Source organism: Saimiri boliviensis, chromosome 20 (genome assembly GCF_048565385.1).
Source record: "Saimiri boliviensis isolate mSaiBol1 chromosome 20, mSaiBol1.pri, whole genome shotgun sequence".
In the NCBI taxonomy this organism is placed as follows: Eukaryota; Metazoa; Chordata; class Mammalia; order Primates; family Cebidae; genus Saimiri; species Saimiri boliviensis.
Genome location: NC_133468.1, coordinates 25,434,490 through 25,459,317, shown reverse-complemented (window position 1 = coordinate 25,459,317; position 24,828 = coordinate 25,434,490). Strand labels below are relative to the sequence as shown.

Genomic DNA, 24,828 nt, shown 5'->3' with positions numbered 1-24,828 from the left:
GAATGAGGTTTCGAGGACTGTGGGGCTGCCTGAAGAGAGATTTGCCTCTCAGGGGGACACTGCTTCTCACCCCTTCATCAAAGTGTGGCTGTGATGTGGGAGTGTGTATTCTAGCTACTGCAGAAGGCACGGTAGCTTCCCCAGTCTCATCGCACACACAGCAATACAGATAACGTATGTCATGACTTGAAAGTATTTTTGGCTCCATGAGGCCCTGCTAACCTGACCTACCCAGATAGGTGAGGCTCTCAGAAGTCATCGCCACACTAGAAGACCCATCCTTGTGAATTCAGGGGCTTCGGACAGATAAGGAGACAAGAAAGCAATCAGGTAGGCTTTGCACATTTTTAAAAATTGAAAGAACCATGGTCCTGTGTGTCTTGGAAACCATCATCTCTAAATTTCATGTCAGTTCAACTTTGGCAGTGCTTAAGGAGGTTAGAAAGACTCGTGAGCTGTGACTTTCCTCATTACCTCTCCTCTGCCTTAGCATCTTCCTGGTCCCAAATTCCTGTCCACCGAAGGCAACAGACAGAACCTGGGGCTGACACTAGGAAGAGGACAGAGACCTGATTTCTCTTCCTCAAAACTGCATTTCAAAACAGTCCTCCCAACAGCTGTCTTAAAAAATTTCACTCCCATCTGCAACTTGGTAAAGGCTGTGGATAAAAGGTTTTTTGGTTTTTTTTTTAGTGGTTTGCTCCTTCCCACTTCAAAGCGCTTTTTTGGGACATGCATCGCAGTTGAGGGTCAAAGGACTTCAGTACAGAGAGACAGCGCAGAGGCTTTGGTCATAACCTCGATGCACTCCCACCCTCAGCCCAAGCCAGGCTGTTCTATCACCGCTGTTCAGTCTCACATCACTTCAGTGGTGAGCCTTTTGCAGAAGATGAAATCAGACAACAGGTAAGGTCACCTAGCAGGTGCACCAGCCAAATCCCCACAGTGAATGCTGAGTGGGGCTGTTCACGAATGGTCACAGCAATATTCTGCTGTCTCACGTCCCTGCCACATCCCCTCCCCATGAACCCAGGGTGGGGTCCTTGTCACTGCCTCAGTAGAGTGCAGGAAAGGTAACATTCTGTGATGTGAGGCCGAGTTATGAAAGGCCACAGAGCTTCCATCTGACCCTCAGAATGTCCACCTTAGGAAGGCAGCCACCATACTGTGAGGAAACCCAGGTCACTTTCTGAAAGGCCTGGCTCTTCTCTCCCCGCTTCATTCTATCAGTTACCTCCCACGTCACTGTCGTGCCTCTTAGAAGCTACACAAAAGAGAACGGGATGGAGGAAGGTCCTAATGCTACTTTGAGCTGCATCTTTGCTTCTCTGACATCCACACATACTTGTCCTTTTGCATTTTCTGGGACCAGGACCAGGAGCCTGTAGTCAGGCTCCACCAATGGCAGATTCACAGGGAAGCCTCAGCCCTCCTCACCTGCATAGCCCTTCTAGTTTTCGTGTTGTGTTTTGGATTTTCTTAGAAGCCCTCCAAAACCCTATTAGCCACCCACCCACAAAACGTCCAAGCTGCCCTGTTCTTGCCTCTTTCCAGAGGAAAGAGATCTCGCTGTGACCCCGCCCTCATCACTCTGCAGGGATTCTACTCTCAGAACCGGAAGTGTCTCTCCCTGGGACTCTGCACTGTAGGCTGAGGGGGAATGTTTGACGATGATGAAAGGGTCAGTTCATCATGAAGACACAACAGTCAAATGTGCATGGACATAAAAGAGCTTCAAAATGCAGGAACCAAAATTCAGCAAAATTAAAAGAGAAAATGCTAGGCCCTGGCTATGGAAAAACATACCCCTCTCTCAGCAATGGAAAGAACTAGACCAAAAGAAAAAAGGAAAGAAACCATCTGATCACCACCTCCACCTGCTCGGCACTGACAGTGCAGACGTCTTTGCCAAGAAACTTCCGCAAAACATCACCACAGTTTGCTTTCCCCACGGTGAGTGGCAGCCGCCTCAGGAATGAGGGGGCCCCTGCCCTCAGTGCCCATCAGCTCTCGCAGCGTTGGTCAGAAGAGATGGCAAACCCCAGAACTTCCACAGAGAGCCCATGTGAAGTCTGTAAGGGTCAGATGCCATTAGTGCCACAGAAAGTGACCCTTCTCTGTGCGTGTGGTTGACACTTGAGAAAGAAACAAATCCCCATCGCTCCCCCTTTAGCGGGGAGACCGAGCCTTGGAAGCTGGGTTGCAACGTGGAGCCCGTCTGCCCCCAGGGTCACTCATCTGAGCTGGCCTCTCCAGCTTCCGGCTATAAATAACTGAGGGGCAGGCCTGCAGCCTGGAAGGAGACAGGACGCACGCTGCTTCCTTCTGCCTCTGCGGGTGAGGGGGCTTTGCCCCACCCCCAGTACAGTCCACCTTGTGCTGTACGAGAAGTACCCAGGAGCCGGGAGGCCTCTCCATGTGTGCAGGCCCTTGAGGACCACTGGTTGGGACACAGGAGTTGGAGCTGCCTGATGACGGGTGTTCTGTGGCTTTTCTGTCACCCAGGCTGGAGCACAATGGCGTGATGACAGCTCACTGCAGCCTCGACCTCCTAGGCTCAAGCTATCCTCCCACCTCAGCCTCCCGCGTAGCTGGGACCACAGGTAGGAACCACTGCATCCAGCTCATTTTAAAATTTGTCTTTTGTAGAGGCAGAAGCTCACCGTGTTGCCCAGGATGGTCTTCAAGTCCTGGCCTCCCACAGTGCTGGGATGACAGGCCTGAGCCACTACCCAGCTAGACCCTTCCTCTGAATCCCTGGCAGGTGGGAAGTGGCCCCAGCTACTGGACAGTGCTGGCCAGCATCCTAGGTAAGGAGAGGCAGGGCGGCCCCCACGGTGTTAATTCTCTTCCGTGTCCCAGGAGCAGGGGGCCGACTCTGCTCTGGAGAGTTTTCGGGCACTCAGCTTCCTCCTCAGGGAGGAGAACTTGTCCCCGAGGACCTTACGCAGCCCTGCACTGTCCCTGCCGCAGGGAAGTTCCTGCCTGGTGGCCGGGAGCTGGCCAGTGAACATCTCCCAGTGGTCGAGGGCGTCCACAGCTCTGTCCACCTGCGCCAGCTCCTCCTCCGCCCCTTCCCGCTGCAGGGCCTGGATGCACATGGCCAGCCACCGTTCGTGCTCCTTGATGGCCTCCGCTGGGCCCCCAAGTGAAAGCGGAGCCTCGGAGGCCTCCAGGGAGCTCAATCCATCCTCTGGCTCCAGCCCTGAGGATAAGGCATGACTCCAGGCGTCAGGGGTGAGGGGCTCCGACGTGCTGGTGCCGGGCTCTGAGTCACTCTCACAGCACATGCCTGAGTCCGCGCTGACAGGCGGGGTGTCCTCCCACACCGATGACTCCCCTGCCTCCTGGCTGGGCCACGTCCCTGCTACCGCCTGAGTCCAGGTGTAGAGTCTCTAAGAGGGAGAAACACAGGCTAAGTTTACTCCAGGCCAGCCCTTGTCTAGACAGGAAACTGCCCAGAGACCCAGCTCCTAAGGGGGTCTCCAGTGTCCTCAGTTGCGCAGGAGTCAGACTGGTTACATGAGGGCTCTTCCTACCAGCGGCCTTTTGAGGACTCACGTCCAGGCTGTGCCAGAGTGGGAGGTGCCCACCCCCAAGAGCCCACCATTCACCATTCAGGCACTTCACCAACTACTTGTCCAAAGTTAAAGAACAGAATGCTGGGCTGGGCGCGGTGGTTCACGCCTGTAATCCCAGCACTTTTGGAGGCCAAGGTGGGCAGATCACAAGATCAGGAGTTTGAGACCAGCCTGGCCAACATAGTGAAAACCCACATCTACTAAAAATACAAAAAGTAGCTGGGCGTGGTGGTGGGTGCCTGTAATCCCAGCTACTTCAGAGGCTGAGGCAGGAGAATCGCTTGAACCTGGGAGGCAGAGGTTGCAGTGAGCTTAGGTTGCGCCATTGCACTCCAGCCTGGGTGACAGAGTGAGACTCTGTCTCAAAAAAAAAAAAAATTAGCTTTCTATATCCTTTTTTCTCGGCTCACTGCAACCTTCGCCTTCCAAGTTCAAGCAATTCTTCTGCCTCAGCCTCCTAAGTAGCTGAGATTACATGCACCTGCCACCACACCCAGCTAATTTCTATATTTTTATTAGAAATGGGGTTTCACTATATTGGCCAGGCTGGTCTCGAACTCCTGACCCCAGGTGATCCACCTGCCTCGGCCTCCCAAATTGCTGGGATTACAGGTGTGAGCCACTGTGTCCAGCCAGAAAGCTTATAATTTAAAATTTTTTTAATTTTAAATTTTAAAACAAAGGTTTGGGCACAGTGGCTCACGCCTGTAATCCCACCACAGGGAGGCAGAGGCAGGAGGATCACTTGAACCCAGGAGTTCCAGACCAGCCTGGGCAACATAGTTGCCCAGGGAAAAAGAAAATGTAAAGCAAAGGGAATACTTGAAACTCACTTCCTAAATATTTTCTACATTTCACTCTTAACTCTGCTCTCCTGCATCTGTCCAGGGGACATGAAGTTTAACACGGTCCCACCTAGTGCCTCTTCCTGACTCAGTGCTCACTGACATTGTGTTGGGAGCTCATATCAGCCATGGCAAGACTTTACACCACAGCAAGTGGCAGAGACCACAGGTTGGGCTCTTTCTTCTAGAGGCATTTCACCAATTGCTCTCGATGGACAGCAGTGACCTTTTCTGGCCAGGCCTGTGGTAAGCTCTCCAGCACCTGCCAGAGTCCTCAGGAGCTAGCCCATTGACCAGGGACAGCAGGTGACCTCACATCTGAACCGCCACCCTCCCTCCCACAGCCAGGAGGGCCAGGCCACCCTGGAGTGCCTTCACCCCAGCCCTCTTCCCTCCACAGCCATGGGAGATGGTGCTCGTGGAAGGGAGAGCTCTGGGCAGGAGAAGCTGTGCCCTCCAGCTCAGATTCCAGGCAGATCCAGGCTATGCCATGTCAGATGGTTGCACAAGACCCCAAGTTATGGCATCAAGTGAGAGCTCATAACTGTTTCTGCAGCCCAAGCTGCCCCTCACTATCGGTACGAGGGTACTAAGACCTGCCCCTTGACTGGGCACAGCTGGCAGCAGCAACCTTTGCAAGGCATCACCAGATGCCGATCAACCATAACGCTTCCTGCACCCTCAGGAGACATTCCTCTCCTCAGCCACGGCTGCACCTGGGCTCCACCCTAAGTCACAGGCTCCCAGCCTTCCACCTGGGAAAGCCGTGGCCTCTGTGCCCGCTTCGCCTTCCCTTTACTGCCTGAGTCCCTGCAGTGAGGCGGCACTGTAATCTGGAAGTACCCCGGTCTCTAGGTGAGCAGCATCACCTGGGAGCCCTGCAAGATGCAGCTCCTCGCTCTGCCCCAGAGGGAAGGAGGGCCTGCCCTGCCCTGCAGCAGGAGATTCTGACAGGCTCAGTCTGCAAACCACGCCCCCACCTGCCACCAGCTCCTGGGCCCAAGACTAGGAGGAGGACGCGGGTTTCCTAGCACCATTTAATCCACAGCTCTTGTGCTTTTGCGCAGTGACATCTTACAAGTTGTTTTCATCCAAAGCTGGGTTTAAAGAAAAATTGCCACCATTTGCCTTTGCACTCTGAACTCAGAGTAAAGCTTCTGAGTTTGCAAACACATCTTCCCCCATGAAGAGGGACAAGCCCTTTGCTCCACAGCCACAGCAGAGGGGGTTTGGGAACAGAGGCCGCCTCCAACACAGCCTTGCTCTGGCAGCTCCCGCCTCTTCCCAGGGGGCCTGTGCCACCTCGAGCGTCAGTGACCCAAGTGTTGGTGATGAGAAAGAGAAGAGAAAGTCACCCTGGGAAGAAGACCCTGCCACCACCCCTCCCCCACCAGGAAGGCCCCTCCCAGCTGGGGCTACAATCCCAGCTCTTCCTGACGGAGAAAAGCTCTTTGCCCACCCCTCCTCCTTCCCGTCCAACCCCGCTGCATCCTCCTAAGTACTCGCCACACGCAGGCACTGGCAGGACTCGCCCTGCCGCCGGTGAGACCGGGTGGAGCTGGAACGCGGGTCCCGGGCTCTGCTGGGCTGGAACTTGGCAGTTGACAAAGCGTGTGCGCGGTCCCTGTGCCCCGCACGGTCTCCAGGTGGCGCTCGCGGGCCTCCGGAGTGCCGGTACCAGCAGCCGGGCTGCGCGACTCACCTGGTACCTCTCGATGAGCCTGAAGCCCAGGACGTGCTGCAGCTTCCGCAGGCAGATGGGACAGAGGTCCAGGGGCCGCCGCAGGGCCTCGTCCAGGCTGAGCGCGCCCTGCATGAGGCAGCGAAGCCAGCGGCAGTTCCCCAGGCCCAGGAGGTGGCAGAGCTCATGGCACGTGACCTGGGGGAAAGGCCACCAACCACCTTAACTCACTGCCTTGTCCCTGCCTCGGGCAGGTCCCCAGGCAGCCCCAACAGGGCTGAGAGGAGGCCCCTGCAGGCACCCTAGGACCTGGGTGAGGTTGGCCGCCAGGAGTTGGTCCGGGCACCCCCCCCCTTGCCCCAGGCAGCACAGGATGGCCACATTCAGGGCCCCAGGGGAAGCCACACAGGACGGGGGCTTGGGAGCCAGACAGACTTAGGCTCTAATATCTACCCTGCTTTAGCTCTGTGGCCTTGGTTTCCTCATTCTGTAAAGTTAGGGGTTGCTTCTCTTCATAGTGAGGATTGGGAAATGTGACAGAGCAAGGCCACACAGGCTCAGCCAGCACCCTCCCGTCCCCTCTTCCCAGGCCCCTCCACCCACCTTGCAGCACTGAACCATCCCCAAGGCGCTGAAGCACAGGGCCCAGCCTCTGTCCTGCAGGGGGGCCTCCGGGCTGTCTGTCACCGCCTCTCCCAGGGCCGGATCAGGGGCACTGGGCCCCGACTTTGAGAATTCCCCCGAGAACCGGGCAAAGCTGCACACGCCCACTTCTGGAGAGAGATGGAGAGAAGGGCACTCTCAGGGGTCAGCCTGGGCTCCAGGGGGCCCACAATGAAACCCACCTTACGCTCTCGTGCAACACAGCTACAGTCCAAGGACACACTGGTCCTGGGCGGCCCTGTCCTGCCCACGTGTCCATGTGAAGATGGGCCCTGGGGCAGAGGAACAGCTCCTATGCCATTCCTCCAGACCTGGAAGGTGGCACCTGTTCGTGTGCATGGGTGTTCACTTCTACCAGCAGGGTCCTTGAGGCAAGAGCAGAGAGGGTGCTCCCCCCAGGCAGAGGGGGCCCTGGCTCACCGTGCCCTGGAAGGAATTTGCTGAAGGTGAAGCTCCAGGCCTCATGCGGGTACAGGTCAGACAGTGTGAGGCCCAGCACGCACAGCGCGTCTCCAGGCTTGTTGTTCTTCAAGAAGGACAGGATGCCATCTGTGAGGAGAGGGCCAGGGGATGGGGTCAGGAGGCAGTTGGAGACGCCCATCTTCCAGGCCCAGGCCAGCAAACCTTGTCATTCTTTTCCTCTCCCTGGAACCCGTCCCCTCCCAAGTCAGGCGTAGGCCAGCAGCCTCTGGTCTGACCCGAGGGCACACAGTGCCCAGAGCTGCATGATGTGAAGTGAGGGCTGGGACCATTTGGAGATCAGGACATAAGTCTGAGAAGGCCATCGACAGCCCAGTGAGGATGCTAGAGAGGCAGCCAGGCCAACAAGACTCACGCTTGTAGCCCCAGGAAGGATAAGCCACCGTGGCAGCTGAGTGACGGCCCCAGCAATGTCCACGTCCCAGCCCAGGGACCTATGAGTCCTCACGGCAAATGGGACTGCAGATGATTAAAGATCTTGGGATGGGAGGTTATTCTGCATCAACCAGGTAAGCCTGAGCCCAGGCGCGGTGGCTCACACCTATAATCCCAGTACTTCGGGAGGCAGAGGTGGGCAGATCACCTGAGGTCAGGAATTCAAGACCAGCCTGGCCAACATGGCAAAACCCCATCTCTACTAAAAATACAAAATGAGCTGGGCATGGTGGTGTGTGCCTGTAATCCCAGCTACTCAGGAGGCTGAGGTAGGAGAATTGCTTGAACCCGGGAGGTGGAGGTTGCAGTGAGCCAAGATTGCACCACTGCATTCCAGCCTGGGCAAAAAGAGCAAAACTTCATCTCAAAAACAAAACAAAACAAAAAAAACACCCTGATTAGAGGCAGCAGAGGGTCTGGGTGAGTGCTGGAGGCCTGAGGGCGCTGCAGGGCTGGCTCTGAGGAAGGGGAAAGGCCGTGAGCCAAGGATGCGGTGCCTCTAGAAGCTGGAAAGGGCAAGAAATGGATTCTCCCTGAAGCCTCCACAAGGAACCAGCTCTGCCGACTCTTGACTTTAGCCCAGGGGCACTCCTCACCCACAGAGCTCTAAGATCACAGTGGGTTTTTTGAGCCAGCAAGTTGTGTAACTTTTTAGCATGGCTCCCAGGAGCATGAGTGTGGGCAGATACAGGAGAGGCCCAGGGGCTGAGCCTGGACACGATGATGTCAAAGCCAGGAAACTAGGGAGGGAAGGAGGCAGAGCAGCCGCCACGGTCCCAGGAAACCCAGAGAGGGTCTCAAACTGACGGCAGCGAAGAGGGTTCAGGGCACATAGACATGCAGAGGAGGAAAGTGTTTTCCAAGGAGTTCCACCATTAAAAGGAACAGATAGGCAAGGAGGTTTTTCTGTGTTTTTGAGACAACATTTCACTCCGTCGCCCAGGCCAGAACGCAGTGGTACAATCATAGCTCACTGCAGTCTCGGCCTCCTGAGCTCAGGTGATCCTCCCACCTGAGCCTCCTGAGCAGCTGAGACTATAGGCATGAGCCACCACAGAGAGCTAATGTTTTAGGTGTTTAGAGACAAGATCTCACTATGTTGGCCAAGCTGGTCTCAATCCTCCCGCCTCTGCCTCCCAAAGTGCTGGGAGTACAGGTATGAGCCACTGCATCCCACATAAAAATGTTTAAATTAGGAGTTTTTTGCATGGCCTTTCATACTAACTCTTCAGTTCCAGCATGTCTAAAAAACAATCTAAAACCATGCTGACTTTCAAACTCAGCCTCAAGTGATCCTCCAACCTCAGCCTCCCAAGTAGCTGGGACTATAGGTGTGTGCCACCGCTGCTGGCTATTTTTATATTTGTTACACAGACAGGGTCTGGCTTAATTGCCCAGGCTGGTCTTGAACACCTGGCATCAAGCAGTCCTCCCACCTCAGCCTCCCAAAGTACTGTGATTACAGGTGTGAGCCACCATATCTGGCCTCAATATATGGGTTTAAGAGTCCCTTAGATGTGACTCCAGAGAGAGTAAGCTGAAGGATGAGAATAAATTCAGACTAAAGAATGAATAATCAAAAAAGATACAGAGAAGAGAGTAAGATGGATTAATATACATTCAGTTGGAGTCCCAGGAGAGAAGAGAATGGGGCAGAGGTGATATTTGACAAAAGAAGCAATTGCTGAGAGTATCCCACAACTGATGAAAGCTGACCGTCTAGTCATTCAAGCCCTGGCCCCTTCCTGTGGACCTCCCTAAACTTGAGCCAAGGTCTCCTATCCACCTAAGAGCCCTCACCTCGTTTCTGCCTCTCAACCCGGCCTAATACTCTCCAGGTGCCAGTGACCCACAGGGAAGGGGCAAGGGCTTGAGGGTTTGGGGTATTCTAGACACATGGAAAGTACTTTGCAAAGACTGAAGGTTGGTGTGACGCTGAGCAGACTGAGAAGGATTCACTTCAAGCCAGTCACAGTGGCTCACGCCTGTAATCCCAGCACTATGTGAGACTGAGGCAGGCAGATAAGGAGTTCAAGACTAGCCTGGCCAACATGGTGAGACCCCGTCTCTACTAAAAATACAAAAATTGGCCAGGCGTGGTGGCTCACACCTGTATCCCAGCACTTTGGGAGGCCCAATGCTGGCCAATTACCTGAAGTTGGGAGTTCGAGACAAGCCTGACCTGAGAAACCCCATCTCTACTAAAAATACAACATTAGCCGGGTATGGTGGCACATGCCTGTAATCCCAGCTACTCGGGAGGCTGAACTTGAAGGAGAATCGCTTGAACCCAGACGGCAGAGGTTGTGGTGAGCCAAGATCACATCATTGCACTCCAGCCTGGGCAACAAGAGTGAAACTCAGTCTCGAGAAAAAAAAAATTAGCCAGGTATGGTGGTTCGCGCCTGTAGCCCCAGCTACTCAGGAGGCTGAGGCAGGAGAATCTCTTGAACCTGGGATATTGCAGTGAGCCGAGATTGTGCCACTGCACTCCAGCCTGGGTGACAGAGTGAGACTCCAACTCAAAAAAACAAGAAGGGCTCGCTTTTCCTGCTCTGCATGCTCTGGCATTTTCCCGTGGACACTGGCTGTGTATGGTTACGTCCCCAGACACTCCTGGGTGGGAAAAAGGAACCCCCGGTTTCAGTCTTGCTTCCCAAACACCTGGGCAATGGAGGTTTCCCACCAAAAAGGAAGAAAAGTTTCCTTTCCTCTCCTGGGCACCTTCCTCCCACCTCTTCCTTCCGGAGAGGCCTGGCTTGGCCTAAGCCTCGGCTGCCGTGCTCACTTACCTGTGTGGAGCTGGAGTCTGTCAGAGTCCCGGCTGGGGCGCGAGGAGCAGCGGATGGATGTGGCCGCCACTGAGGGCAGGCACTTGACGTGCAGGCCTAGGAAGAAGGCCTCCGTGCAGCTGCGCAGCTGGTGCAGCAGGGAGCTTCCCACCGGCTCCTCACTCAGGTCTGGGGGCAGAGCATCGCTGTGAGCCCCGTGGTGCCCCTGTCCACCTGGGACCCTCTCCCCTGGGAGTGCCCGCAGGCACCTACCTGCCTGCTGGGTGAAGGAGGCCCATGTGGACCTACCCTGACATCAAGCAGAGCATAAGGCTTGGAACAGAGATGGAAAGCATGACTTTTTCAAAAGGGCAAACACCAAGGGACATAGAAGAAAGGTTCATGCCCAGATGAAAGGACAGCAGTGACGATCGTGTGTAAGGTCAGGGAAGGGGTGGGCAGGGCCCCACCTGGGGACAGGGACTTCTAGGGTTAGTGCCAGGCACTGCGGCTGAGCAGGCGGCACACGGAGCCAGGCTGCCTGGGGCAGAGAGCAGGACATAGCAAGGTGCAGTTCAAGGCTGGAGAGGCAGCGGGGGCCTCCCAAGGGATACACACACCAGATCACATGTCAGGAGGACAGATGGACAGGACCAAGGGTGGAAGCCAGGAGACCTGTGAGAAAGTGGCTGCAGGGACCCGAGGCAGTGGGAAATGCAGAGCCCAGCCCAACCCAGGCCTCCTGACCCGGCCCCTACATCTCAAAAACATGCCCAAGTATCTGCACATCAGAGCATGAAGCATGAGGCTCTGCACCCTTAGCAGGGAGGTGGGGGAAGCGGGTGGCTCCCAAGCTGCTGGATTGGCTGCTATGGGGTGGTGGACGCTGAGACCAATGGACACCACAGGGTTTGGGTCCCGAGTATCGGGAAAGGGGCTGCATGGACCACCAGGGCTGGTGACAAGCCTGCATGAGGTGGGGCCAGCTGCCGTCTGTTCCTGCTCGGGATTGCCATCAAGATGCTGAAAGGCGTGGTGTGCTGGCCTCAGATGTGAATGCCAGCCCTTTTCTCCTCTCCAAGCCCGAGAGCCCCCGTCCTGTGTGCTGTCTCTGCCAGGCTGCCCTTGGCACGTGAGAGGCACAGAGGCTGGCCCAGCTCCTCGAGCTCGCCACACCTGCCTGTGCCGTTCCCTTCTGAGCACGGATGCCTGTCGTCTCTGCCCCCAGTCTACCCTGAGTCCCCCAAACTCTGTCAGACACAGACTCTGAGGAGAGTGACCACTCTGGGCCACCCTGCTTAGCCCAGCCCCTCCCAGCACAGCATCAGGATGAGCGGCCCAGCCCCAGGGTCAAATAGACCTGTGTTCCAGTCCCTAGCAGTGACCAGCTCTGCAACTCAGGCAGGTCAAGGGATCACTCCTAGCCTCAGGTTCCCCGCCTGTGAAATAGGCTAATCCTAATTTCGGCACACCCAATGAGGAAGTGATTTTTTTGTTTTTGAGACTCGCTCTTTCACCCAGGCTGGAGGGGCAGTGGCATGATTTCGGCTCACTGCAACCTCTGCCTCCCAGGTTCAAGCAATTCTCCTGCCTCAGCCTGCCGACTAGCTGGGATTACAGGTTCATGCCACCACACCCAGCTAATTTTTGTATTTTTAGTAGAGATGGGGTCTCGCCATGTAGGCCAGACTGGTCTCAAACCCCTGAAATCAGGTGATCTGCCTGCCTCAGCCTCCCAAAGTGCTGGGATTACAGGCGTGAGCCACCACGCCTGGCCTGGAAGTGATCTTTATACAGCATGTGGCTCAGTGCCTGGGACGGCTCTAGAGGCCTAGCCAGGACCGTGCACATCTGGATGAGGTCACACCTGCACGCAGACTGGTCCCAGAGCCTGGGCTGTCTGACCACAGTGTCAATGATGGGGGTGGGGAGGAAAGAAGCCTGGGCCCAGCCAGGACCTTCCTGCCTCCACCCTGGCCTCCCAACCACCCAGGGCCCTCTTCCCTCGTTTGCGTCCTGCCAGGGGCTATGCACAGATGCCCCCATCTTGTGCTCTATCCAGGCTGGTCCCCGGGGAGCGTGCTGCTGGCTGCAGGTGCCCCGTACCTATTGGCTGTAGGTAGATGTGCTTCCGAGCCAGGCTGGGCCTCCGGTGCTGCAGAGAGGCGTGGAAGGTCTGGAAGTCCTCAGGGGGCTCAGGGCGGCTCAGGAGCCAGTCAAAGGCTGTGCGGATAAGCAGGGTGCAGAAGAGTGTCCTCTGCGGGTTGTAGGCCTCGGCCAAGAAGAGCCGCTCAACAGGGGAGAAGACGGAGGCGTACAGCTGCTGCAGGGCCGCGTCGGTGGAGACCAGGGCGTCCTTCAAGGCCCGGGGCCCAAAGCTGAACTCTTGTGCCGGTCTGCACTGCAGCATGGTGGGTGGGCGGGGCCTGGCCACTCCTGGGATCCCCTGCTGCTGCCCATGGGCCACCCCGGGGACGGCCACGATCTCGTCCAGAATCTTCCCTGGGGCTGATCAGAGCAGCTACCAGCGGCTTCCCGAAGACGAACGCTGGTCCGAGGGCTCGCAAGGCCCAGCTCTGCCTGGTCCTGGACGTCCTCAGGCATGGGTACTTCTGGGTCCTCGGCACTCTGTGGGCAACATGAACAGGTGTCCCCTCACTGCTGGGCACACACAGCCCCCTGTCCCAGGCAGGGGGTGAGGCTGCCTCCTCCAAGGCCTCATGCAGCGGTCTCTGCCCAGGCCTGGGGAGAAGCTCCACAGAGAACGAGGGCATTGGAGAGAGCCCTGGCCCTCCAGGACACAGCACTGCCACCCAGCCAGCTTGGAAGGACCCCGCCAACCACTTCCTCTTCTCTAGCAGATTGGGTTCCATGGACCACCCAGGTGACGGCCACAGTCTCTTCCAGAAGCTTCCCTTATCCAGAACTGGGTATGGGGAAGTACTTTGCACTTGGAGAGGCCCCCAAGCCCATTTTCCATTCCCTCTCAGCAGCCAACTCTGTCAGCAGCCCTTCGAAGGATAACTTCCCCTCTCTGTGTGGAGCCCCTGCAGAGCTACAAGTGCCCCTCCAGGTGAAAACCAAATGCCTCTCTCCCAGGCATGATCACAAAGTGATCATCTGGGGCCCTCATCACCTAGGGCCCCCCCCCAAACACCTAGAAACCCTCATCACGGCAGCTCTTATCCCAATTACAAGCTTTCCTGACAGGTCCCTGTGCACCCAGAACCATATGTTGGGGGGGCCAGGCACCCCCAGCAGCACCCAGACGTCCCCAGGACACACATGAGGGTCCTGAGGCCCAGAAAAAGCAGTAAGAGCAGGTGTTCATGCCAAACCCCACCAGCTAGAAGCAGGGAGATGGAGAGGCAAGAGCAGATTTTAATGCCCAGGACAGACCAGGTGGGGAGGAGACAACGGGCGCCCGCGGTGGGTGGGGGGAGCTGGCAGAACCACAACAAAGCCCTGCAAACCAAAGGCTCCGACCCAGAGCAGCAGCTGCACATCCCCGTCCTCATCAGGAACACGTCTGGGAGCTGCCACTGCATGCTTGGCTCTGGGCAATGCTTCTGTCTCAGTCCTGAGCCTGTGAAACCTGCAAGGGCAGGTGGGGAGCGGGCCTGGTAGGGGAAGCCTCACAGAACAGGTAAAAGCAAAGTGGCAGTTGTCGGGGGAGGCTAGAAATGAACCAGAAACCGGAGAAGTGAGATGCACAAATAATGCAGCAAGGCAGCCACAGCTAAAGACATACGAATATACGCTTATGAATCAGCAGCCCGCAGACCAGGCTCCTCTAGAGAGCTGCAAAACCCACTTCTCTGCAGACCATCAAGTCACAAGACCTACTGGCCCTAGCTGGAAAACCAGCCTTTCTTTTTTTTTTTTTTTTTTTGAGACGGAGTTTCGCTCGTTACCCAGGCTGGAGTGCAATGGCGCGATCTCGGCTCACCGCAACCTCCGCCTCCTGGGTTCAGGCAATTCTCCTGCCTCAGCCTCCTGAGTAGCTGGGATTACAGGCACGCGCCACCATGCCCAGCTAATTTTTTTGTATTTTTAGTAGAGACGGGGTTTCACCATCTTGACCAGGTTGGTCTCGATCTCTCGACCTTGTGATCCGCCCGCCTCGGCCTCCCAAAGTGCTGGGATTACAGGCTTGAGCCACCGCGCCCGGCCCCTCTTTTTTTTTTTTTTTTTTTTTTAAGATGAAGTCTTGCTCTGTCACCCAGGCTGGAGTGGCTCACTGCAACCTCCACCTCCCGGCTTCAAGCAATTCTCCTGCCTCAGCTTCCCGAGCAGCTTGGATTACAGGCACCCACCACCACACCCAGCTAATTTTTGTACTTTTTTTTTTTTTTTTTTTTTTTTTGAGACGGAGTTTCGCTCTCGTTACCCGGGCTGGAGTGCAATGGCGCGATCTCGGCTCACCGCAACCTCCGCCTCCTGGGCTCAGGCAATTCTCCTGCCTCAGCCTCCTAAGTAGCTGGGATTACAGGCACGCGCCACCATGCCCAGCTAGTTTTTTGTATTTTTAGTAGAGACGGGGTTTCACTATGTTGACCAAGATGGTCTCGATCTCTCGACCTCGTGATCCACCCGCCTTGGCCTCCCAAAGTGCTGGGATTACAGGCTTGAGCCACCGAGCCCGGTGAATGTTTATCAACATTCAAGAGCCTGGCTACTTTATTTTTATAGAGTAGGGATGGGGGTCTCTCTATGTTGCCCAGGCTGGCCTTTACCTCCTGGGCTCAGGTGATCTATCTGCCTCCTGAAGTATTGGGATTACAGGCGTGAGCCACTGCACCTGGTCCTAATCTTATATATAATCTTAATATAAGATTATATAGGGCTGGGCACAGTGGCTCACATCTGTGATCCCAGCACTGAGGTGGGTGGATCACCCAAGGTTGGGAGTTTGAGACCAGCCTGACCAACATGGAGAAACCCTATCTCTACTAAAAATACAAAATTAGCCAGGCGTGGTGGTGCGTGCCTGTAATCGCAGCTGCTTGGGAGGCTGAAGCAGGAGAATCGCTTGAACCTGGGATGCGGAGGTTGTGGTGAGCCGAGATCACGCCATTGCACTCCAGCCTGGGCAACAAGAGTGAAACTCCATCTCAAAAAAGAAAAAAAAAAAAGATTTTATATGATATTTAGTGAATATATATTAATATATATTATTTATAACTTATTATTTATTTTTTTTATGTGGAGTCTCACTCTCTTGCCCAGGCTACAGTATAGTGGTGTGATCTCAGCTCACTATAACCTCTGCCATCAGCTTCAAGTGATTCTCCTGCCTTAGTCTCCCAAATAGCTGGGATTATAGGTGTGCACCACTGTGCCCAGCTAATTGTTGTATTTTTAGTAGAGACAGTGTTTTACCAAGTTGGCCAGCCTAGACTTGAACTCCTTACCTCAAGTGATCCACCTGCCTCGGCCTCCCAAAGTGCTGGGATTACAGGTGTGAGCCACCTCGCCCAGCCTATTATTTTATATATATTGGATAAATGAATGAACCCATGTGGGCCTACCCGGGTACCACCCCCCTCCACCGGCCTCTTTCAGAACCACTGATCACGCATCTCTCAACTGCTTCTGGCCGACTTGGGTCTGTTCTCATGGCTCCCCCTTGCTTACTCTCTGGCCCCCTGCGAAACTTACCCACTACGGCCCTTTCCAGGGCCACAGGATCTGGTCCTCTCCATCATCTGTGCATCCGATGACTTTTTCTTCCCCTGCGGTCCAGGAACAACAGTTCCACCCTGGTGTTAACCCACTAGGACCACCCTGTTCACTCCAGGAGTCCAGAAGCAGGAATTCCATCCCAGTATGAACTCGCCAGGACCACCCTGTGCACTCCAGGTGGCACAGGAGTGAGACCCATGCTGAACTCTGGTGGTGGGCATGGAGGTCTGGGCACAGGCTTAGTCTGTGTAGAACCCAAGTGATCCCAGCAAGGTGAGGCCTGGCTTCCCGTAGTGATGGGAATCGTGGTGCTTGAAAATCTGTGTGTAGGCCGGCCGTAGTGGCTCACACCTGTAATCCTAGCACTTTGGGAGGCTGAGGTGGGTGGAACCTGAAGTCAGGAGATTGAGACCATCCTGGCCAACAGTGTTGAAACCTCATCTCTACTAAAAATACAAAAATTATCTAGGCATGATGGCACACGCCTCTAGTCCCAGCTACTTGGGAGGCTGAGGCAGGAGAATCGATTGGACCTGGGAGGCAGAGGTTGCAGTGAGTGAGATGGTGCCACTGCATTCCAGCCTGGTGACAGTGCGAGACTCCATCCAAAAAAAAAAAAAACAAAAAACTGTGTGTTCAGGCTGATGTGGTAACTCAGGCTTATAATCCCAGCACTTTCAGAGGCCAAGAAGGGAGGATTGCTTGAGTCTAGGAGTTCGAGGTCAGCCTGGGCAGCATGGTGAGACCCTTCTCTACAAAAAATAAATTGGCTGGGCATGTTGATGCATGCCTGTAGACTCAGCTACTCAGGAGACTAAGGCAGGAGGATTGCTTGAGCTCAGGAGTTGGAGGTTGCAGTGAGCCATGAGTGTACCACTACACATCAACCTGGCCAACAGAGGAAAATCCTGTTTTATTAAAAAAAAAAAAAAAGCCGAGTGTGGTAGCTCATGCCTATATCCCAGTGCTTTGGGAGGCCAAGGCAGGTGGATCACCTGAGGTTAGGAGTTTGAGACCAGCCTGGCTAACATGATTGAAACCCCGTTTCTCCTAAAAATACAAAATTAGCTGGGTGTGGTGGTGCATGCCTGTAATCTCAGCTACTCAGGAGGCTGAGGCAGGAGAATTGCTTGATCCTGGGAGGTGGAGTTTGCAGTGAGCCGCTTTCCTGCCATTGCAGTCCAGCCTGGGGGACACACTGAGACTCCGCCTCAAAACAAAAAAACTTTTATTATTTTGAGATACGTTCCATCAATACCTAGTTTATTGAGGGTTTTTAGTATAAAGGGCTGTTGAATTTTCTCGAAGGTCTTCTCTGCATCTATTGAGATAATCATGTGGTTTTTGCCTTTGGTTCTGTTTATGTGGTGAATTATGTTTATAGACTTGCATATGTGGAACCAGCCTTGCATCTCCGGGATGAAGCCTGCTTGATCATGGTGGATAAGCTTTTTGATGTGCTGTTGCAATTGGTTTGCCAGTATTTTATTGAAGATTTTTGCATCTGTGTTCATCATGGATACTGGCCCGAAGTTTTCTTTTCTTGAGTCTCTGCCAACTTTTGGTATCAGGATGATGTTGGTCTCATAGAAAGATTTGGGAAGGATTCCCTCTTTTTGGATTGTTTGGAATAGTTTCAGAAGGAGTGGTACCAGCTCCTCTTTGTATGTCTGGTTGAATTCAGCTGTGAATCTGTCTGGACCTGGGCTTTTTTTGGTTGGTAGGCTCTTAATTGCTGCCTCAACTTCAGCCCTTTGTTATTGCTCTATTCAGGGTTTCGACTTCTTCCTGGTTTAGGCTTGGGAGGATGCAAGTGTCCAGAAATTTCTCCATTTCTTCCGGGTTTACCGGTTTATGTGCATAGAGTTGTTTGTAGTCATCTCTGATGGTGGTTTGTATTTCTGTGAAATCTGTGGTGATATCCCCTTTATCGTTTTTTATTGCGTCTATTTGATTATTTTTTCTTTTTTATTAATCTGGCTAGTGGTCTATTTTGTTGATCTTTTCAAAAAACCAGCTCCTGGATTTATTGATTTTTTTTGAAGGGTTTTTTGTGTCTTTGTCTCCTTCAGTTCTGCTCCAATCTTAGTTATTTCTTGTCTTCTGCTACTTTTGAGTGTTTTTTATCTTGCTCCTCTAGCTCTTTCAATTTTGACGATAGGGTGTCAATTTTAGATCTTTCCTTGCTTCTCATGTGGGCATTTATTGCTATATATTTCCCTCTAGACAGTGCTTTAAATGCGTCCCAGAGATTCTGGTATGCCGTGTCTTCGTTCTCATTGGTTTCGAAGAACATCTTTATTTCTGCCTAATTTTTGTCATAGCTCACTGCAGCCTCCAATTCCTAAGCTCAAGCAATCCTCCTGCTTCAGCCTCCCAAGTAGTTGGGACTACAGATGTGTGCCACCATACCCAGCTTATTTTTTATTTTTTGTAGAGATGGGGTCTCACTATGTTGCCCAGGCTGGTCTCAAACTCCTAGGCTCAAGCAATCCTCTCTCCTCAACCTCCTGAAGTGCTGGGATTACAGGCATCAGCCACTGCACACAGACCCTTCTCCACTTTTTTTTTTTTTTTTTTTTTTTTTTTTAATGGAGTCTTGCTGTGTCACCCAGGCTGGAGTGCAGTGTCGTGATCTGGGCTCACTACAACCTCCACCTCCCAGGTTCTAGCAATTCTCCTGCCTCAGCCTCCCAAGTAGCTGGGATTACAGATGCCTGCCAACACATTTGGCTAATTTTTGTATTTTTAGTAGAAATGGGGTTTCACCATGTTGGCCAGGCTGGTCTTAAATTTCTGACCTCAAGTGATCCACCTGCCTCTGCTTCCCAAAGTGCTGGGATTACAGGCATGAGCCATTGCACCTGGCCCTTTTTTTTTTTTTTTTTTTTTAAAAAAAAAAAAGAGAATGGTTCTCTCTGTTGCCCAGGCTGGAGGGCAGTGGCACAATCATGGCTCACAGTAGCCTCCTGAGTAGTTGGGAGCACGGGCACTCACAACCATGCCTGACCCATTAACTCCAATTTTACACATTTGTCTGGAAAATACATGTATATGTGCTCATTCATAGAGAAATTTTATATATGTAATTTTTACATTTTCTTCTGGGAAAATGTGACACCACTGTATATACATGTGTGCACACAAATGTACACATAGGTATGTTTTTCCCAGAGGAACATACAGGCTTAGATGAGGAGAGGGGCTGGGACTGAATTTCCACTGCGATCATTCCCAACCCAGAGCTTTCTACATTTTCCTTCTCCAAACATATTTCACAAATCTAAGATCCAACTGCATATATAATCTTACATCTTTTTGTTTAATATTTCATGAGCATTTTCCAAATCCTTAAACATTCTACAAAAATGCTATTTTTGGCCGAGTTGCAGCAGCTCATGCCTGTAATCTGAGCACGTTAGGAGACTGAGGCAGGTGGATCAGTTGAGCCCAGGAGTTTCAGGCCAGCCCAGGCAATGTGGTGAAATCTCATGTCTACTAAAAATACCAAAAATTAGCTGGGCATGGTGGCATGTACCTGTAGCCCCAGCAAATCAGGAGACTGAGGTGGGAGGATCACCTGAGCCCAAAAAGTGAAGGCTGCAGTGAGCCAGGATGGTGCCACCACACCCCAGCCTGGACAAGACAGTGAGACCCCATCTCAAAAAAAACAACACTTTTTTTTTTTTTTTTTTTTTTTTGAGACAGAGACTCGTCTGTCACCCAGGCTGCAGTGCAGTGACGCAATCTCAACTCACTGAAGCCTCCGTCTCCCAGGTTCAAGGTTCAAGCGATTCTCCTGCCTCTGCCTCCCAAGTAGCTGGGATTACAAGTGCCTGCCACCAAGCCCGGCTAATTTTTGTACTTTTTTTTTTTTTTGAGACAGAGTGTCGCTCTTGTTACCCAGGCTGGAGTGCAATGGCACGATCTCGGCTCACTGCAACCTCCACCTCCTGGGTTCAGGCAATTCTCCTGCCTCAGCCTCCTGAGTAGCTGGGATTACAGGCACGCGCCACCATGCCCAGCTAATTTTCTGCATTTTTAGTAGAGACGGGGTTTCACCACGTTGACCAGGATGGTCTTGATCTCTCGACCTCGTGATCCACCCGCCTCGGCCTCCCAAAGTGCTGGGATTACAGGCTTGAGCCACCGCACCCGGCCTAATTTTTGTACATTTAGTAGAGACAGGGTTTCACCATGTTGGCCAGGCTGGTCTCAAACTCCTGACCTCAGATGATCCACCTGCCTTGGCCTCCCGCAGTGCTGGGATTCACATGTGAGCCACCATGCCTGGCAAAAAAACAATAAATTTTAAAATTTTTTAAATTAAAATTCTGTTTTCAACCACTGCACAGAAACACTGTGATGAACATCTTTGTACAGAAGTCTATGTTTCCATCTCCTCAGGACAGATTCCCAGAAAGGAAAATTCTGCATGCAGATGTTTGAAGCATCTTGATTTGTACTGCAAATTGCTTTGCAGAAAGGTCACACCAGTTTACAATCCCACCAGCCCTCAAAGTTTTTCTTTGTTTTTTTCTTTTAATTGCATTTTAGGTTCTGGGGTACATGTGAAGAACATGCAAGACTGTTCCATAGGTACACACATGGCAGTGTGATTCCCTGCCTTCCTCCCATCACCTATAGCTGGTATTCCTCCCCATGCTATCCCTCCCCAACTCCCCACCGCCCGCTGTCCCTCCCCTATTTCCTCGACAGACCCCAGTGTGTGATGCTCCCCTCCCTGTGTCCATATGTTCTCATTGTTCAACACCCGCCTATGAGTGAGAACATTCGGTGTTTGATTTTCTGTTCTTGTGTCAGTTTGCGGAGAATGATGGTTTCCAGGTTCATCCATGTCCCTACAAAGGACGCGAACTCATTTACGGAACTCTCCACCCCAAATCCACAGAATATACATTCTTCTTAGCACCACATCACACCTATTCTAAAATTGACCACATAGTTGGAAGTAAATCACTCCTCAGCAAATGCAAAAGGACAGAAATCATAACAGTCTCTCACACCACAGTGCAATCAAGTTAGAACTCAGAATTCAGAAACTCACTCAGAACCTCACGGCTTTATGGAAACTGAACAACTGGCTCTTGAATGTTGATAAACAATGAAATGAAGGCAGAAATAAAGATGTTCTTCGAAACCAATGAGAACGAAGACACGGCATACCAGAATCTCTGGGACGCATTTAAAGCACTGTCTAGAGGGAAATATATAGCAATAAATGCCCACATGAGAAGCAAGGAAAGATCTAAAATTGACACCCTATCGTCAAAATTGAAAGAGCTAGAGGAGCAAGATAAAAAACACTCAAAAGTAGCAGAAGACAAGAAATAACTAAGATTGGAGCAGAACTGAAGGAGACAAAGACACAAAAAACCCTTCAAAAAAAATCAATAAATCCAGGAGCTGGTTTTTTGAAAAGATCAACAAAATAGACCACTAGCCAGATTAATAAAAAAGAAAAAATAATCAAATAGACGCAATAAAAAACGATAAAGGGGATATCACCACAGATTTCACAGAAATACAAACCACCATCAGAGATGACTACAAACAACTCTATGCACATAAACCGGTAAACCCGGAAGAAATGGAGAAATTTCTGGACACTTGCATCCTCCCAAGCCTAAACCAGGAAGAAGTCGAAACCCTGAATAGAGCAATAACAAGGGCTGAAGTTGAGGCAGCAATTAAGAGCCTACCAACCAAAAAAAGCCCAGGTCCAGACAGATTCACAGCTGAATTCAACCAGACATACAAAGAGGAGCTGGTACCACTCCTTCTGAAACTATTCCAAACAATCCAAAAAGAGGGAATCCTTCCCAAATCTTTCTATGAGACCAACATCATCCTGATACCAAAAGTTGGCAGAGACTCAAGAAAAGAAAACTTCGGGCCAGTATCCATGATGAACACAGATGCAAAAATCTTCAATAAAATACTGGCAAACCAATTGCAACAGCACATCAAAAAGCTTATCCACCATGATCAAGCAGGCTTCATCCCGGAGATGCAAGGCTGGTTCCACATATGCAAGTCTATAAACATAATTCACCACATAAACAGAACCAAAGGCAAAAACCACATGATTATCTCAATAGATGCAGAGAAGACCTTCGAGAAAATTCAACAGCCCTTTATACTAAAAACCCTCAATAAACTAGGTATTGATGGAACGTATCTCAAAATAATAAAAGTTTTTTTGTTTTGAGGCGGAGTCTCAGTGTGTCCCCCAGGCTGGACTGCAATGGCAGGAAAGCGGCTCACTGCAAACTCCACCTCCCAGGATCAAGCAATTCTCCTGCCTCAGCCTCCTGAGTAGCTGAGATTACAGGCATGCACCACCACACCCAGCTAATTTTGTATTTTTAGGAGAAACGGGGTTTCAATCATGTTAGCCAGGCTGGTCTCAAACTCCTAACCTCAGGTGATCCACCTGCCTTGGCCTCCCAAAGCACTGGGATATAGGCATGAGCTACCACACTCGGCTTTTTTTTTTTTTTTAATAAAACAGGATTTTCCTCTGTTGGCCAGGTTGATGTGTAGTGGTACACTCATGGCTCACTGCAACCTCCAACTCCTGAGCTCAAGCAATCCTCCTGCCTTAGTCTCCTGAGTAGCTGAGTCTACAGGCATGCATCAACATGCCCAGCCAATTTATTTTTTGTAGAGAAGGGTCTCACCATGCTGCCCAGGCTGACCTCGAACTCCTAGACTCAAGCAATCCTCCCTTCTTGGCCTCTGAAAGTGCTGGGATTATAAGCCTGAGTTACCACATCAGCCTGAACACACAGTTTTTTGTTTTTTTTTTTTGGATGGAGTCTCGCACTGTCACCAGGCTGGAATGCAGTGGCACCATCTCACTCACTGCAACCTCTGCCTCCCAGGTCCAATCGATTCTCCTGCCTCAGCCTCCCAAGTAGCTGGGACTAGAGGCGTGTGCCATCATGCCTAGATAATTTTTGTATTTTTAGTAGAGATGAGGTTTCAACACTGTTGGCCAGGATGGTCTCAATCTCCTGACCTCAGGTTCCACCCACCTCAGCCTCCCAAAGTGCTAGGATTACAGGTGTGAGCCACTACGGCCGGCCTACACACAGATTTTCAAGCACCACGATTCCCATCACTATGGGAAGCCAGGCCTCACCTTGCTGGGATCACTTGGGTTCTACACAGACTAAGCCTGTGCCCAGACCTCCATGCCCACCACCAGAGTTCAGCATGGGTCTCACTCCTGTGCCACCTGGAGTGCACAGGGTGGTCCTGGCGAGTTCATACTGGGATGGAATTCCTGCTTCTGGACTCCTGGAGTGAACAGGGTGGTCCTAGTGGGTTAACACCAGGGTGGAACTGTTGTTCCTGGACCGCAGGGGAAGAAAAAGTCATCGGATGCACAGATGATGGAGAGGACCAGATCCTGTGGCCCTGGAAAGGGCCGTAGTGGGTAAGTTTCGCAGGGGGCCAGAGAGTAAGCAAGGGGGAGCCATGAGAACAGACCCAAGTCGGCCAGAAGCAGTTGAGAGATGCGTGATCAGTGGTTCTGAAAGAGGCCGGTGGAGGGGGGTGGTACCCGGGTAGGCCCACATGGGTTCATTCATTTATCCAATATATATAAAATAGTAGGCTGGGCGAGGTGGCTCACACCTGTAATCCCAGCACTTTGGGAGGCCGAGGCAGGTGGATCACTTGAGGTAAGGAGTTCAAGTCTAGGCTGGCCAACTTGGTAAAACACTGTCTCTACTAAAAATACAACAATTAGCTGGGCACAGTGGTGCACACCTATAATCCCAGCTATTTAGGAGACTAAGGCAGGAGAATCACTTGAAGCTGATGGCAGAGGTTATAGTGAGCTGAGATCACACCACTATACTGTAGCCTGGGCAAGAGAGTGAGACTCCACATTAAAAAAATAAATAATAAGTTATAAATAATATATATTAATATATATTCACTAAATATCATATAAAATCTTTTTTTTTTTTCTTTTTTGAGATGGAGTTTCACTCTTGTTGCCCAGGCTGGAGTGCAATGGCGTGATCTCGGCTCACCACAACCTCCGCATCCCAGGTTCAAGCGATTCTTCTGCTTCAGCCTCCCAAGCAGCTGCGATTACAGGCACGCACCACCACGCCTGGCTAATTTTGTATTTTTAGTAGAGATAGGGTTTCTCCATGTTGGTCAGGCTGGTCTCAAACTCCCAACCTTGGGTGATCCACCCACCTCAGTGCTGGGATCACAGATGTGAGCCACTGTGCCCAGCCCTATATAATCTTATATTAAGATTATATATAAGATTAGGACCAGGTGCAGTGGCTCACGCCTGTAATCCCAATACTTCAGGAGGCAGATAGATCACCTGAGCCCAGGAGGTAAAGGCCAGCCTGGGCAACATAGAGAGACCCCCATCCCTACTCTATAAAAATAAAGTAGCCAGGCGCGGTGGCTCAAGCCTGTAATCCCAGCACTTTGGGAGGCTGAGGCAGGTGGATCACGAGGTCAAGAGATCGAGACCATCCTGGTCAACATGGTGAAACCCTGTCTCTACTAGATATACAAAAAATTAGCTGGGCATGGTGGCGCGTGCCTGTAATCCCAGCTACTCAGGAGGCTGAGGCAGGAGAATTGCCTGAACCCAGGAGGCGGAGGTTGCGGTGAGCCGAGATTGC

The 24,828-nt window shown here is 52.1% G+C and overlaps 1 protein-coding gene across 6 annotated transcripts in view; it reads right to left on the bottom strand.

The window, feature by feature from the left end:
* Positions 1-331: 331 nt before the first annotated feature.
* Positions 332-24,828, bottom strand: part of AMZ1 (archaelysin family metallopeptidase 1) — a 44,226-nt gene continuing 19,729 nt past the window's right edge. For all 6 annotated transcript variants that reach the window (XM_074390345.1, XM_039460484.2, XM_074390343.1 and 3 more), the window contains 6 exons: positions 12,563-13,084; positions 10,478-10,645; positions 7,191-7,319; positions 6,711-6,880; positions 6,129-6,305; positions 332-3,395 (listed from right to left, as the gene is read on the bottom strand). In XM_074390345.1, the coding sequence (XP_074246446.1) occupies positions 2,841-3,395; positions 6,129-6,305; positions 6,711-6,880; positions 7,191-7,319; positions 10,478-10,645; positions 12,563-12,866 (1,503 nt within the window). In that variant the 5' untranslated portion in view covers positions 12,867-13,084 and the 3' untranslated portion in view covers positions 332-2,840. The remainder of the gene's footprint in view (positions 3,396-6,128; positions 6,306-6,710; positions 6,881-7,190; positions 7,320-10,477; positions 10,646-12,562; positions 13,085-24,828) is intronic.